Raw genomic sequence first — 17355 nt, 5'->3', positions numbered from 1 at the left:
AGCTTTTTTTTCTCCGTAACTGTAACGTGTTACAGCTACGTTTAAATTGTAAGATTTGCTGAAATCTATATTCAAACAATCATACGACCTTTTTGGTCCGCTATAAAAAAATATCCGTCCTTACAGGCCTGACGTAATCATCATTGTACACACCTGACTACAGGTGCTGTTTTTTTATTACAAGGTATTAAATATTAAATATATTTTTAAAAATCTTGCCTGGTGCCTTAATTTAAATTCACAATAGAAGGTTGCTATAATTCTAAAGATTAAACTATTCTAAATAGTTTATAGATAATTGAAGTTATAATTCTGGAAAACTACTAAAATTTGTCTTATATCAAGTTCACCTTAAACAAATACACAATATTATATTTGTATTGTACACATATTTGATGTACATTATATACATGTTGATAATAATATAGCAGTCTATTTAGAAGAATATCGTCTCTGTAGGAACTATTTTCTCCGGTCATTGTAGTAACACGGACACGTTTCGCCGGACACCAGAACTGATTGTGTTTCTATTACACAAATGTTCAACGCTTTGAAAAATTAAATAAATCGCCTTGAAACTAATGTGTGTAAGTATTTTTTAAATTGCTAAATTTTTGTGACAACGCTGTCAGGTTATTAAAACTTGATTGAAAACGTGAAAACAGTGTCTCATTCTGGGAAGTGTGTAAACTGTATAAAGTGTATTTACATCAGACATAATTATGCATTTTATAATATAGTTCTCAGTGCTCATATACACTTTTGGAAAGACTGGTTTTAGAAACCGACCCATAATCATATTCCAGAATGAAATGTGAGTACTGTCCTTTACTGAGTGATGTACTGTACTAACATTACCTGAAGATGGCAACAAATTCCTTCTGTTGTCAGTTGTAAAAGTTAAAATAAATACATTTTGTCCTTCTAAAGGATTAAAGGCCACTGACATCATATGTTTTGTCTTGTCAGATAAGTTTCAGCCTTTGATGAGTGATAAAAGGCAGAGAGCGAGAGTCCAGGGCTCCTGGGCCAAACCTCTTCACAAACCACAACAGCCAACAGGTATGCCAACTTTACAAGGATTTTACTATTAAAACTCTTCTACCGCAAACATTAAAGATTTCACAAAATAAATAAATTATAAGTTTGATATCATATGTTTACATATTAACATCTGTTCAAGATTCCACAACTTGGTCCTGACCTGTACAACAATATTTTTACAGGCATTAGAAAATAATTTGCAAAAGTAATGAAAATCACTTCCATTTTGAAAAAGAAGTCATGGAATAATTAAATAAATGGTTTTATTTTTATGATTTTTTACTGTAAATAATTACAGTAAAATAATAAATAAATAATTTTAATAGTAGAAGTAATGAATGACTTAAAAGTTGTAGAAACGTCATAGACACTTAAATAAATTAAGTTACTAAGGACATTATAACTATTATTTTCCAGAATTTTTTATTTTAAATTATTAAATGCTTTTAATGCTTTTACTTTTTTGCAGTAATGAAAGTGTTGAAAAGTCATGTAAATTCACGAAATCTTAAAAAGTATTGGAAACTTAAATAATTATTTAATTTAAATTAAATGATTGCTTAAATTATTTTACAAAATGATTGCATAGTCATGAAAGTGTATTGTATTGACAGAAATGTATTGTTCAAAAGAACTCTGGAATAACTGCCAATACCCAGTACAATTATCATATAAAGGTAACTGACTGTAACAAGGTTCGTAATAAGGAAGGAAGGAAATGACCAAGGTTGGCGTTTGGAGATTCGTGGAAGTTTATTCAAAAACTCAAAACTCTAACAAAACAAAAGTAGCGCTCCTAGCATGTTCACACAATGCCAATGGCACAAATTTAGTTCCTCAGGTTTCTCTCCAGGCAGAGCAATGTGCACGAGTCTCCATCACGTCTCTCTCTGCCAACACATACTTCAGCCTCTCTTTTAACTGGTCTCTCCAGGCCAATTACTGCAATCAGACACAGGTGTTCATCATTTTGCACTTGACCTACTTACTCCCTGCTCGTCTCCCTTCCTTCTCTCCCGCTGCAGACATCGCTGAACCATGCCCCCCTCACCACATAACCCCACCACCCGACTCAGGCCAGGGAGCCACTGCAGGGGTGCGTGGTCCGAACAGACAGTGAATTCCCATCCTAAATTGAATGGAAATACTGAATTGACCCGAATATAAGACGACCCTGATTATAATATGACCCCCCTTTTTCAGATGTACCTTTGGGAAAAATTATTTTTGAATACCAAATCATTTGTTTTTACCAAATCATTTGAATACCAAATCATTTGTTTTACCAAATCATCAGACGAAAACGCAAAGACGGCGTTTTCAAATTTATCCACTCTGGGACCTGGTTTCAAAAAATAGCGGTTTCACCTTGCGAAAACGCCGGATCCATGTAGACGAAACGCCTAAACGATAAAAAATATGTGTGTATTCACAGAAACGCGTCTCCGTGTGAAATGTTTAACAGTAGAAGTGAAATTTTATTGTAGTCTTCAAATCTGGGTACTGTCTTATGTTTTAAAATCACTTACAGAGGAAGTTTGTTCCATCACCATAACATTATAAGTCACAAATCATGCTGCTGTAAGCTTTTCTATTTTCTTTTGCTTTCACTAGTGATCTTTACAACACATTACATTACATGTTTCATGGCACACTTGTTTGGCGCCACCTGTTGTTGTGGTTGCATTACTGACATGTCAAAGTATAGACCCTGAATATAAGACGACTGGGTTTTTTCCAAGACTGATGTATTTCCAAGAAAAAAAACATCATCTTATATTCGGGTCAATATGGTAATAGCGAAGGGTGAGAACTGCTCGCCGGATCACCAAGCACTTCTTCTCAGGAGAGTGTAATAGTGGCCCACCACACAGAGCAGCCTTTACCTAAGTGAAATCCTGCTGACACAGCTCCATCCACTGGGCCGGATCTGGAACTTCTTTTTAGAGAGGTCAGTCAGCGGGGTGGTAAGGTCAAAATAATTAGGTATAAACCTTCTATAATATCCTGCCAGCCCCAGGAACTGCCTCAACTCCTTTTTGGTCTTGGGCCTCAGACAGGTCATAATTGCCACCATCTTACTAAATCATTTGCCCATGACCCAAGTTGAAGCCCAGATACCTGACCTCCACATGCCCAATCGCACACCGTTAGCCCGGCCCCTCTCAGCGCTCATAGGACAGCCCACAGATGCGGCGTATGACGCTGCCAATCCTAACTGTAAATGATGATGTTATCTAAAAGTGATAGTGGCCGAAAAGTTGCTGAAAAGTGGCCGGTGCCCCAAACAAAACCGAAGGAAAGGGTAACAAATTGCTGTAATCGAAGTGGTGTCATGAAGCTTGTCTTTTCTTTGAATAAAGAAAATATTCTTTGGTTCAGTCCAGATCCAATCAAGCAATTTGTCAACCCTGCGGCATTGGATAGGTGTCAAATTTCGACACCACATTCACCTTGCGATAATCCACACAGAACCAAATGGAGTATCGGGCTCGCCCCAATCGCTGTGGGATTCTTCAATTACTCCCATCTCTAACATCGCCTCTAATTCAGACTGAATCACTTTCTTTTTGTGTTCAGACATCTGATACGGCTGACTGCGTACAGCCATGCCCGGCTCCTTCTCAGTATGGTTTGTTAAAAGAGCAGGGGTGAGAACACGTCTGCAAACTCGGCTTGCAATTTTGCAACATCAGTGAGCTGGGAGGGCGAGAGGTGATCTCCCCCTGGGGCCAGAGTGTGGAATTGGATTTTAGTGTTTACTTCTGGCCCGAACTCTTCCTCTCTCCCCATTTCTAAAGGAGGTTAAGATGGTAGTTTTGACTTGCCCCACTCCTGTCCGACCGAATTACCTCATAATTGAGATCTCCCACCCGCCGTGTAACCTCAAAGGGTCCTTGCCACTTGGGGAGTAATTTAGAGCAAGAAGTTTGGAGTCCCGGTGCAAAATCATGTAATCTGGTTCCCTGATTATACTGCCGGCTCTGCTTGTCCTGGGCCTGTAACTCTTAGAGAGCTGTCTCAAGGTGTGGAGTTTTGTTCTCAGGTCTAGCACATGCTCAATTTTGTTTTTGCTATCCGAAGTTCCCTTCTCCCAAGCCTCTCTCAGGACGTCCAAAACCCCAAGGGGCTGGTAAAGGAGCTCAAAGGTTGAAAACCCGTGGAGGCTTGTGATTAAATTCCACCAGTCCATCTGTGAGTGAGTGATAGATGCTGGTGCGGACTGATTTAATGCCCAATAATTCATAAAGTTTGCATATTGTATGTGAGATAAACGCCGTGGTTTCTCTCCCAGCCAGCGTAATGTGCACGAGTCTCCGTCCCGTCTCTCTCTGCCACCACATTCTCCAGCCTCTCTTTTAACTGGTCTCTCCAGGCCAATTACTGTAATCAGCAATTCATTTTCATCATTTTGCACTTGATCTACTTACTCACTTCTCGTCTCCCGTCCTTCTCTCCCGCTGCAGACTTCGGTGCACCACGGCCCCCTCGCCCACACTGACATATAGATATCTCAAAGGTACAATTAGCTAAAACAGTGTTTTAATTCACTTATTAAAAAAATAAGAGTCAAAGACATGCCTTTTTATTATTATGTTATTTTAATAAATAGACTTCAGAGGAAAACAAGCAGTATAGGTGTAGTACAGTATATCAGTGTATTGTTTTCTTCTTCTTTTAATTTTGTTACATTGATTAGTGTGAATTCTAAGTGGCTCATTAAATTAAGTGTATTTGCATTTAATGTTTCAGCTCAAGATGTCCAGTCAGTGTCAGGTTCATGGAGATGTGTGCCACGATCATTTGAGTTCCATCAGCCTGCTGATGTAAGCGTCATTATCTAACTATGAAATGCTGTTTTTGTTTTTTGTTTTGGACAGGACAGTAGCCTTCAATTTATCCTTTTTATTTTTTATTTTTTTAGCCTATCAGAGAGATTCCGGCAGAGAAAGTGATTGAGTGAGTGACTCAGTCCTGGGCACTTTCAAGCAATAAAACCTGTTGATTGACACACCGTGTATGTCTAGTGTGTTAATTTCTTCTCTTTCTCAGAAATGCCGGTGACTATGAGATTAGTCAAGGGCCTACTGGAGTGTCCAGGTAACAATGCTAAGATTTAACGTGGCCTAAAATAAAATAATTACCTTAAGAAGAACATTTCCTACGTTACAGTAATTGATTACTGTTTTTCCGTCCAGACTGCGACTCATACCAGGGTTTCTACAGCAGGAGGAGGCTGACTGGATGTTTAGCAAGCTGCTTGCTGAACTGCCATGGTCACAAAAGACCAATTATAGGATGATGGGTAGGTTGCATGTTGAGTTAAGGGAAATTGAGGAGGAAAAATTGTGTTTTAACCTCTTAGTGAACTGGAGATTATCTCTGAGATTGACAAAATAATAATCATACAAATTATATATATATATATATATATATATATATATATATATATATATATATATATATATATATATATATATATATATCATATAGTTTTTTTGGTGCTGATATTTCTATATTTATATGACCAGAAAAATTTGATGAAATTTTGATGGCTTGTAATGTAAATCAATGAGATCTTTATTGCAGACTACTTACATAAAATATCATATTAATATCAGTTGTATCTTCCATTAATATGTCTTAGTAAGATGATATTTATAGGCTTCGTTCTGTGATCAAAGCTCTGTAGTTTTCAAAACATATAATGCAATGAAATATAATTATGAATGAGAGCTGACATTTCTCAAGAGCCTGATGTATCATATTTTTTATATTTACATTTTGATTATAAGTGTTCCTGTAGCTCAACTAGCAAGCAAGCAAGCGCAAGGTTGGGGGTTCGATTCCCCGGGAACACATGATATGTAAAAATATATAGCCTGAATGAACTGTAAGTCGCTTTGGATAAAAGCGTCTGCTAAATGCATAAATTTAATTTAATTTAATTTTAAAAAATGACCCGTGAAACACAAACTGAAGGGAGACATTATTATTACGATTACACTAAAAGGCCTATTACTTGATGAAAAGGTATAAACTATCAATCAGATGGGTTAGATTGTGTACTGCATTTTTGGGGGGGTTTTTTTAGTAAAGATTGAATCATGTTCAGATATCAAATATGATAAAGTAGGCTTTATAAGGTTAAAAAAAAAAACGTCATAAACATGGGGTGTTGTTTTGCAACAGTCCCAACACAAGTGAAGTAAACTTTTATAAGTGGAGAAAACAATGAAGTTAAGTTGCTTATTTTAAAGATGCTAACTGACCAAGCAGCTAAAATGTTATTTTTCAGTAGTCTAATGAGCATATGTTGAGCCTTGGTGCTAACGTGAGAAAACCAAAACAGAAGAATCAAAATAAGCATGTTTTTGTGCACACATGATGGCATTTTGTGTCTGGCTCACTCACATGTTCACAAAGTGCTCTTCCCACAGAATGACTCACATTTTCCAGTCCTTCTTCATCAGTAAATTGGCAGGAATGCCACTGCCTCCCTGTTCCCTCATCTGTTTAGCTTCTCCGGGACCGATATCATTTGAAAAAGTCCCAAATATACCAAATGTTCAAATATTTGCTTTGGACCAATAGTGACTGTAACTGATCGAGATCATTTTGACAAATAAGTTCTGGTTTCACAAGCTTTCAGCCTTTATTTGGTTTGCTGAAGATCAAGGCGGTTTGTTGAGGAGAGATGTGCTATTTTGAAATATGATTTTACATCTTCCAGATCATAAGACAGGTGAATAAAATCTGTTTGAGATAGGGATAGTAAATAACCACCCTGAACAGCCTAGAAACCACATTTTAACATGCTAAATCCATTAGGTACATTTTTCATTTTTGGCTGAACCATCCCTTTAATTATCTTTTAAACCCCAATAGATGTTAAGCAGTATTAGAAGCACATATAGCTGCACATACTACATATTTAATATTTTTTGCACTTCAGGTGATGCATATGAGGAACCCAGACTCACTTGTTGGTATGGAGAGCTGCCATATACATATTCACGCTCCACTATGCAGGCCAATGCTCAGGTATATCGCTATTCCATATGGCAAATGACGTCTATCAATGTGTAAAGCGAAGCATGTTTATCCATGGTTTTCTCTTATTACAGTGGCATCCAGTTCTCACCACTTTACGCCTGGCTGTCGAGGAGAAGAGCGGCCACACGTTTAACTCATTGCTGTGTAACCTGTACCGGGACGGTAAAGACAGCATTGGCTGGCACAGTGACAGCGAGCCATCATTAGGACCCCAGCCCGTCATCGCCTCTCTGAGTCTGGGCGACACTAGAGTGTTCAGTCTCCGAAAGCATCCACTTCCTGTGAGTCTGCCAATGTCAGGCTGGGGTTTAAATGAGGGGAATTTAGTGTTTGGATGCACAGTATCTTATGGCTGCGATTAATCATGATAGAACCAGAATACAGATCAGTGTTGGCACCTGTTGTCAACAGAAGAGAAGCTTTAAGTGCTTCCTATGGTTATATGCTAAAAAAAACTCAATGCTTTAACATTTGACAATTCAGAAATGAAAATATTAGTTTTGTAATTTCACAGTTCTGTTAAATAGAATTATTATAATAATTATAATTTTTTTATTTAACACTGAAATGTTACAGTGGTAATATTTCTTATTTTGTTCATTTTTAATTTTTAATGTATCGATATCTGTCAATATTGGATATTTGATTTAATATATTTCTAGTTAACTAAATCTTTTAAAACTCTAATAATAACTTTTAAATGCAGTGTTTGGATGATTAATTTAATATAATCAGATATTTAATATATATTGGATATTTAATTTAATTCTAGTGTAGCATTTTATTTTAATTTTAATTCAATAAAAAGTTTATTGTCTGCCATTTATTATTTTATTTTTATTTGTAATTTATAGATATCTGTCAATATTGGATATTTAATTTAACATATTTCTGGTAAAGTTCATCTTCAAAAATGCTAATCATTTAATAACCTTTAAAAGTAATGTTTGGCTATTTAATTTAATATGATCGGATGTTTAATTAATATATTTCTCATAAACAAATTTAATTCTATTGTAGCAAATCATTTCAATTTTCATTTATTAAAAAATATTAATGTCTGCCATTTATCCATTTTTTGGCCATAACATAAATCGTTATTGACTACAGTTTATAATTTTAAAATCAGCACATCTCTAGTTTTAAAATCCCAAATGTTAATACTTTTACCAGAGGCCCGATGATGTTAATGAAAGTTTCTGGCTGTTGTAAGTGAGTCCTTTTAAACTTTTTAACCTTTACCCAGGCTTCATTTTCTTCTGAACTCTGCCTACACTGATTATGTTTTCATAATGTGTCTCATTTTTGGTTTGAAGTGAAAAAATATTAGTGAAACATTCTTTAGAGCTTGTTTTCCAACAGGTGACTAAATGTTGCGTCTGCTTAAGCTTGTTTGAAGAATGAACAGAAGTTGAATTAGAGGTCAGGGTAGATTCCGTGTATGTGTTTCAGCAAGACAAAGGAGACTACACCTATGTGGAGCTCATATGCATCCCGTTGAGCCACGGGACACTCCTGCTCATGGAAGGCTGTACGCAGACGGACTGGCAGGTATGTCACTTTTAACTGCCTTGAAGAAAGTGTTCGCGCTCACTGATTTTGGTAATTACTACAGAATAGACAAACCATGCTAAGTTTCAACACAAGCTCAGTTGGCAGCAGCAAAAGCAAATACAAAGATTTCACTAATATTTCGGATAGTGTAAAGTGATAATGTCCATCAGTAAATCTTACAATCCTTCTCAAACTCATTTTAGCCATTTCGCATGAACTTTTACACTGTGTGTATCTTCAAGATTCAATGTGACTCACTAAGAACTGGCAGGAGCTCTTGTTTAGTCTAATGTGAGCGGTTAGGTTGCCAGTTAATAACACTCTTCTGAACGCTGATGATAAGCCAGACAGTGACGAAAGGCTGAAAATGGCTAAATCGATGTGGAGGGGCGGAGATGGTGTTCCTTTGTTTTGGCTTGAGTCACATGTGTTAGAGATGATCTGGAAAGGTCACACTGTTCGCCATCCAGAGAGCGTTAAGTGCAAACACTGTTTTCTGCTGATGTGTAACAGTGTGAAAGGGGAAAGTGAACGCATTTCTTCCAGCATACTGAAGCAGACAGTGTTTCCAAAAAAGCAAAACATTACTGTAATACTACACACAATGAGGAGAATTCACAAAGCATATGATATCAGAGCAGAAACCTGCGTCTTAATCACTACGTACTGGAGCACAAAACCAGTCTTAAGTCGCTGGGGTCTATTTGTAGAAATAGCCAAAAATACATTGTATGGGTCAAAATGACAGATTTTTCTTTTATGCCAGAAATCATCAGGATATTAAGTAAAGATCGTGTTCCATGGAGATATTTTCTAAATGTATTATACTGTAAATATATTGTAAATATATTAAAACAAAAAAATTTTGATTAGTAATTTGCATTGCTATGAACTTCATCTGGACCATTTTAAATCAGATTTTCTCAGTATGTAGATTTTTTTTGCACCCTCAGATTCCAGATTTTCGAACAGTTCTATCTCTGCCAAATATTGTCCTATCCTAACAAACTTATTTATTCAGTTTTCAGATGATGTATAAATCTCAATATCGAGAAATTGACCCTTATGACTGGTTTTGTGTCCAGGTTCTCATATATAGTTTGTAGCTGTAAGATAGCAATGCTTTTCATTTAAGTTAAGTCATTATAATCACTCTTTATCTTCACCTTATCTGTTAATATGATATAATATGATATGATGATTGTATTTACTTATAGTTGTAAAATAATAGAAACATTTGTAAGGGCTGTGATGACTTATTCATAAAACTAAGAAACTGCTGAATGTAATTAAATGTTTTAGTTTTTTTACATTTTTGTACTTTTGCTTAATAATTTTTAAATTTTTGTACTTTTTTGTCATTTCATTTAACAGGTTATTTATTTTACATTTTGTAATTTAATTTAAAAGTTTTTTTAAAACATTATTTAAAATTTTGTAGTTTCATTTAACAGGTTATTTTTACAGTTTCTTTAATTTTCTTGAACTTTTTTTCATTTATGTGCATGTTTGTAATATTGTTCAAATGGGTTTGTTTAACTTTTGTGCAATTATTTTTTTAAATTTCATTTAACATTGTTCGTGCATTTTTTAATATTAATTTGACAAAGATATTTAGCAATTTTTTGCACTTTTATAATTTAATTTCAAAAACCTGCTGGAAGTTATTTTTGCTCTGTTTGAGTTGTTTTTGGATTCTGACTCCAAGACAAACCGCAGGCCTTTGGTGAGGCACAAAGAACAGAGAAAGGTCAAGAACATTTTATGGCGACATCTGAAAACTGTTTAAGAAAGGTCACTCCTGGATTGTGCCAAAAAGCTTTCAGACGATCTTATTAGGTCGACATAACTCACATTGACCTGTCAAAATAAAACTAACTTAACCCACATGTATGGCTGTTCGCAGTTGCCTTTAAAATGTGCACAAAATATTTATAGGATTAAAAATCTGTTTCATAACTGTCAGAGTCATTCGGGTCAAAAATATAGCAGCGGACACCAATTCAACATTGTAATTGTGTTTGTATACATACCGCTTTTGCTTAGTAAAGCTACGTTCTTTATGATCTTTCTGTACAAATATATATGACACAATGTGTAATCGTATATTTGAATTATTTAATACACATCATGCATCACCGCTGTCTTTTGAGGTAGACGCCAAGGCCAGTTGGAGTCTGATTAACCTCTTTTAACTTTGTCCAATGGTTACATTGCCTTGTTGTGAGTGTATTTTTAATATTATTAATGCTTTTTAAATAGCACCAGGTGGCAAAAGAGTACCATGACCATGGGCCTCGAATAAACCTCACGTTCCGCACCATATACCCAGAGCCAGAGCGTCCCAGTGGGAGATTTGTGAGGTGATCACTGGGAGAAGACACCACAGGTTTGACGAAATCTGTCTCATTCACAGAGCACTAGTGGACTGTTAAACACATATCCATTCTGTTTGATTCTATTTATTTAATTGTGGTAGTTGGCTTTTGACCCTGCACAATGATAAGCTTGTCTGGCTATGATGGCATTTTTGTTTACTTAAATTATTCTTTTCTCACAGCAATTGTCCACAAATTGTTTATGGTATAAGAAAATGTTATTGTTATTACTTGTTTGGAGAATATAAGTCAAAAAAGCAGTGCCAAATGGCCCATATTTCTGTTACAGCCCCCCAAAGGCTCTTTTTCTGGGTGAATTGCTGTTTTAATATTATATGTTGTGCAATTTTTCATTCATAGCTTGTGGTGAATAAACCTGAATTACAAACATTTGTTCAGTGTCATTATGGGGTTGGTTACACTACCGTCCAAAAGTTTGGAGTCTGTAAGATTTTTTTAATGATTTTGAAGTCTCTCATGCTCACCAATGTTGTTTTTGTTCATCAAAATGTCTTCTTTTTTAAGATATTTTTCCTGTGATGCAAAGCTGAATATTCAGCATCATTACTCCAGTTAAGCTTTACATTTGACTTGCTAGCCTCTTCTCATTGTTGATGAGTCATGGTCGAGTCCTTGTGTGGTTGGTTAAGAGCTGAATGGCTCTCTCTGTCACAACAAACCTCAAAAGATGACTACGCTATTTTGTGAGCCAGAAATGCTATCAAAGAAAATTCTCTTAGTTCATAAACAAATATTATATAACATGTTCTTGGGTGTCTTTTTAAATTGTTCCATATTCATCTCTGGGGTGAACAAGGCCCAAAGGTCAGATATGGGCCTTGTTAGGTCACCCTTTTAAAGACAATATTCCTAAATATGGGAATGCCATTGAACATAGCAGTGTTTTTGGCAGCTATGCAGAGATTATCCAGAGAACTTCAAAATGTTTTGAAACCGCAAACCGTAAATCCCGTACTCTTGCATGTGACTTCCAGTGATTTATCGGAGCTCTTTAATTTGAGTTTCTTGGTGTTCCTTTCTGCTCGCCTGGCAGAGCTTCCCCATAAAGCTGCTTCTGTTCTGGAATGCAGGGACCCTCGCTGTGTAATGGGATCATTGGCCATTATTTTTCCAGTCCAGTTAAATTTTTGTAAGTTTCACTCCCAGGGTTTGCAGGGAGATCTGTTTGGGAAAGTTGTGTATGCAACAACTGTCATGATTGAGCTCTTAGTCAGAAAAATATCCTGCCCTCGCATTTAAAGGGATAGTTCACCCAAAAATGAAAAGTCTGTCATCCTCATCCTCAAAACAAATATAACTTTTGTTCACCATTGAAACACAAATGAGAATATTTGTATGAATTTTGAAAGATTTCTGTTTGTTGTTTAAATCAAATCAAAACTTTGCTGCCTCAAGACGTTTATTAAAAGATTGTAAAATAAGTCTGTATTAATTGAACAGTTAAAGGGCTAGATTACCCCATGATTTACTCACCCTTAAGCCAGAAAAAAATACAATTGGACTTATGTTAAAAATGTCTTGGCTCTTCAAAATTTTATAATGGCTTTTAAAAGCTTTATGAAGTTGTAAATATGGATATTCTTTTACACAAATGCATCGATTTCAGTTCAGAAGGTGTTTATTAACCTCCTGGAGTCGAGTCATGGAGCACTCTTTATGATGGATGGATGCACTTACTTTTGCTTCAAAATCTCGACCTCCATTCACTGCCATTATAAAGCTTGGAAGAGTAATTTAGTTGAGCAACACAAACTTAGAAATCATAAAATGTGGTAAACAGAAACTTGTTGCTGTCACACAAACACATTTTTGGCTTTCAGCAAGAACCAATGCAGTTTGTTTTCGCATGTCACACAAAAACATTCAAGTTACCTCAAGAACCACTGAGGTTTTTCGCATTTTGTATGAACATGTTTGAACTGTTTTGTGTTGATAAGTGTTTGTATGTGTAAAAAAACCTGTTATCATATAAAGTATCCCTTTATATAATCATATAAAATCCCTTTAACATACATTGATTTTCAAGCCTTCACAGTACCACTGGCCAGAGCACCTTTAAATAACCTTCTGGCAATTTGTCCAGTATGCTTTTAGCATTTCCCAGTTGCACTAGGATCATAACTGAAAGACCAGTGGGCAAAAACTGCATGTTTGGAAAGTCCAGTGAGCCATGTCCTGCCAGGGTCTTCACTCCCAGTAGCCCTTCAGTGGCCTTTTATTAACAATACCACATGTATTTTTTGTTAGCACCTGTCTGAAACCGCTCTCTTGTGTCCAACCGCAAGGGTCTGATTTCAAGTTACATCAAGAGTCATGCAAACCATGCCTCTCGACCCCTGTTTGTCATATGAGTTGGACTTGGAATCAAAAGGATGTTCATAATGACAGCTATTTTCAGCAAAAGACACGACTGGAAGTCATTATGAAAGATTTGACATGGATTGTGTTCTTGGATGGAAAGTCCACAACTTTTTGCCACATAAGGCTAACAGCAACATGCACGGCGTGGGCACAATTCCATCAGATGTTGGCAGTTTTTCTGATGAAGTCAAGGCCTGTGCTCCGTCCCATGATTTCTCGTTCCCACCAATACAAAGACCCAGTTCTCTCTCTGTCTTGAGGGAAAACTCCTCCTTTTCCCAGAAGAACTTTGTCACAAAAACATGATGCATGTAGATCAGGATTATTTACTCCCACAATAAAGCGTGCAACAGAGCTAATTAATCGTGATTTATTCCATTACTTCCAAGAAGACATGGACTGAATATGAAGGCATATCTAGGAATCCATTTAAAGGCCCTGATATGATCTTGTTTGCAGTTTATATAATTTCTGACTGTTTACACATAGGGATACACAATATATCATTTTTTAATTTATTTATCAGTGTCCTTGACATTGCTATTTTTGCCCCTCAGACTCATTATTAATTACTCATACACTAACATCAGCTCATGGTTTGTTAATGCATTATTTTGTCAATAACTCAACTCATGGTTTGTTAATGCATTATTTTGTCAGTAACTCAACTCATGGTTTGTTAATGCATTATTTTGTCAGTAACTCAACTCATGGTTTGTTAGTGCATTATTTTGTCAGTAACTAAACTCATGGTTTGTTATTGCATTATTTTGTCAATAACTCAACTCAGGTTTGTTAATGCATTATTTTGTCAGTAACTAAACTCATGGTTTGTTAATGCATTATTTTGTCAGTAACTCAACTCATGGTTTGTTAATGCATTATTTTGTCAATAACTCAACTCATGGTTTGTTAATGCATTATTTTGTCAGTAACTAAACTCATGGTTTGTTAATGCATTATTTTGTCAGTAACTCAACTCATGGTTTGTTAATGCATTATTTTGTCAGTAACTCAACTCATGGTTTGTTAATGCATTATTTTGTCAATAACTCAACTCATGGTTTGTTAATGCATTATTTTGTCAGTAACTCAACTCATGGTTTGTTAATGCATTATTTTGTCAGTAACTAAACTCATGGTTTGTTAATGCATTATTTTGTCAGTAACTCGACTCATGGTTTGTTAATGCATTATTTTGTCAGTAACTCAACTCATGGTTTGTTAATGCATTATTTTGTCAGTAACTCAACTCATGGTTTGTTAATGCATTATTTTGTCAGTAACTAAACTCATGGTTTGTTAATGCATTATTTTGTCAGTAACTCGACTCATGGTTTGCTAATGTATTATAGTCAGTATGATGTTGCCTCTGTTAAGTTTGGATGTTATGTTGCGCGAGTGGCCTTCGTGGGAATGTGTCTGAGTTGTGCTATAAATACATGACTTTTCGGACGCTGTAATGTATTCTAGGTCAAATCCAAAAAAATTAATTGGCTTGTGGTATTTTCACCTCTTTTTATCTTGTTAACAGACTCACTGCTTAATGTGGAAACAAATTTGTTGATCCTACTTATAAGCACAAGAGACACAAATCAAGCTGCAGCGTCCCTGAGCCAACATGTCACTTTCTTACTTTTACTGTACGTTATCATACTGTTTATGGATGAAGAAAATAATTTTCATCAAAGTTCTCTTTATCATCCACTGTTGAGTGAACCAATCCTCCTTAAACAGGAACTAAACGTGTTGAGGCATTAAAACATGAAATGAAATGTAATATGAAAAAAGTAATTAACATTTTTATTTTAAATTAAATAGTTAATAAATGTTTTACATATTAATAAAAAAATTGGGACGTAATTTAAAAAACAAACTGATACAGGAAAATGTAAGTTTTAACAAAGTTACAATTTTGTAGATATTCATGCATCGTGATTAGCAAGAAAGCGTACAATTTGTAATCAAAGATAAGTGTGAGCAAAATGTACAAATGAGTTCAAGTTGCCACTGGTTTAGCAAAACAGAAAGTAGTTGTGAAATCTCATGAGATATTTGATTTTGATTTTGCGTGCTTCTGTGACATTGAGGTCTGAGTTTGAGGATGAAGAGCTCCTGTTCAGTTGTTTATTTACAAAACATTTTCTAAAGAAGGTGGTTTAATGTTTCAAAGGCATAATGTAACACTGGTGCATACGTGCAATTTGCTTTGCAAAAACATGCGTCTTTGCTGTCTTTTACATACTTCCTGCATTAGCCTAGAAACAAGCTATTAATCAACTTGACATGTTCCTGCAAAACGTGGTGTGTAGTTGTCCTTGACATCATCACATTATGTCAGCTGACTGATTATACCTCAGCGGTTGGATGAACAACTGCAAGAGCTGGCTTCTCTGTCCCAAAATAGATGTTACTCAAAGCAGACTTGACGGTAACCGCTTGACGTCTGATATATGGGACAAGTAGGAGTGAGCTGAGAGGGTGAGGTGGCACCATTATGGTTTCCTGTTTTGCTTTTAAAGGGTCATCCTCAGAGTCCATGGCAAAACTGGAGACACCATGGTGTGGTACGTCACAATGTCCAGCCCCCAGTTTCACACACTTTTCCCAAAATATCTCTGGGCTCATGGGACATGCCTGGCGTGGAGCGTTCGGGGGTTAATGACAAATCTGAATGGCACAGGAAGAGAGTGAGAGGCTGATGAAAGCTAAACTCATTACGATAGTGAGATCATGGTCGTGGCACCGAGAAGAGATTCCTGCCATGAACATGTTGCTGAGCTTACAACATATCTAGTAAAAGAAAAATATAGTTCATAGATCATCAGCCCTCCATGTCCTTGTCCTTATCTGGCCGACTTGAAAAGGTGGCATTATCCTTCACTTTCCTATAAATGTGTTATATATTATAAGTCTTTAAACACACACACACACACACACACACACACACACACACATACATATATATATATATATATATATATATATATATATATATATATATATATATATATTATTTTTCAGTTTTATTGTCATTTAATTTATTATTCAATTGTATATATGTTCTAATCTGTAAGCTTGATCCTCATTTGGCATCCTCATTTAATTTCCTTATATAATATAATATTATCCAATATAATACTACTAATAATATTCTACATGTGCGATTGACCTATTTAAGTAAAACCTAGTCTTTAAAAATCTGTAATGGTAATAATAGTAATAACAATAATAATAATATGATATATATTGTCTGCATTCTGTTTTTAGATTATCTGTTTTCTATTATATCTATCTATCATTAATTTTTTAAGCACATATGGTAGTACTATATATATATATATATATATATATATATATATATATATAATCAAAATGTTTTACAGTATAACAGTATTTGAGTATAGTAAAGTAATTGAGAATAATGAGAATTGCTAATTAATAGGCCAGACATATTAGATCATTTTTTTAAGGGAAAATTTGCTTAAATTTAAATACAAATTCTAAATTGTCTTATAACAGCTTCATTATTTTAACAAAAAAAAAGTTTTCTACTTTTCATTTTGGTAAGACCTAAACATGTTTTATTGAGATTCGTCTCCACATGTATTTGTACTGTATGTTGTGTACATTTCTCCAAAGCTTCTAGATTTCTAACTACTTTTTGTTTATCTCTTCTTTGCCCGTGACCTCTCACTCCCTATTTTTCTGTTTCTGGCCATTTGTTTATTTCTCCCTTTTCCGATCCCTCTGTTAGAGCTGCATGTATCGGCCCCTCTCGCCTCTCTGCTTTCCCAACTCCCTCTCTGGCCTGCATTTATTTCAGGGATCTGATTCGGAGGGTCTGGTATGGCAGCCGGAACCGTGACGCCTCACAGTGGGTGGGCGGAGCCAGAGCGGAGTGGGGAGATGTTAGGAGAGTGAAGCAGTATAAAAGCCA

The 17355-nt window shown here is 35.6% G+C and overlaps 1 protein-coding gene across 2 annotated transcripts; it reads left to right on the top strand.

Annotated features, from left to right (window-relative positions):
- The first annotated feature begins 495 nt into the window (after nucleotides 1-495).
- LOC113043364 (alpha-ketoglutarate-dependent dioxygenase alkB homolog 3-like) lies at nucleotides 496-13913 on the top strand. Of its 2 annotated transcripts, none has more exons than XR_003275713.1 (10): nucleotides 496-587; nucleotides 970-1062; nucleotides 4798-4871; nucleotides 4970-5004; nucleotides 5098-5145; nucleotides 5244-5350; nucleotides 7001-7089; nucleotides 7173-7382; nucleotides 8558-8652; nucleotides 10918-13913. XR_003275713.1 is itself a non-coding variant. In XM_026202696.1 (10 exons), the coding sequence occupies exons 2-10, from the start codon at nucleotides 987-989 to the stop codon at nucleotides 11020-11022; spliced, it is 843 nt and encodes a 280-aa protein (XP_026058481.1). In that variant the 5' UTR covers nucleotides 496-587; nucleotides 970-986; the 3' UTR covers nucleotides 11023-13913. The 2 variants fall into 2 exon arrangements, 1 of the variants encoding a protein (XP_026058481.1); XM_026202696.1 differs by having other exon boundaries at nucleotides 8554-8652.
- Nucleotides 13914-17355: the final 3442 nt, after the last annotated feature.

This window comes from Carassius auratus, chromosome 25, assembly GCF_003368295.1.
Source record: "Carassius auratus strain Wakin chromosome 25, ASM336829v1, whole genome shotgun sequence".
NCBI lineage: Eukaryota > Metazoa > Chordata > Actinopteri > Cypriniformes > Cyprinidae > Carassius > Carassius auratus.
This window is presented reverse-complemented; position numbering and strand designations above follow the sequence as displayed.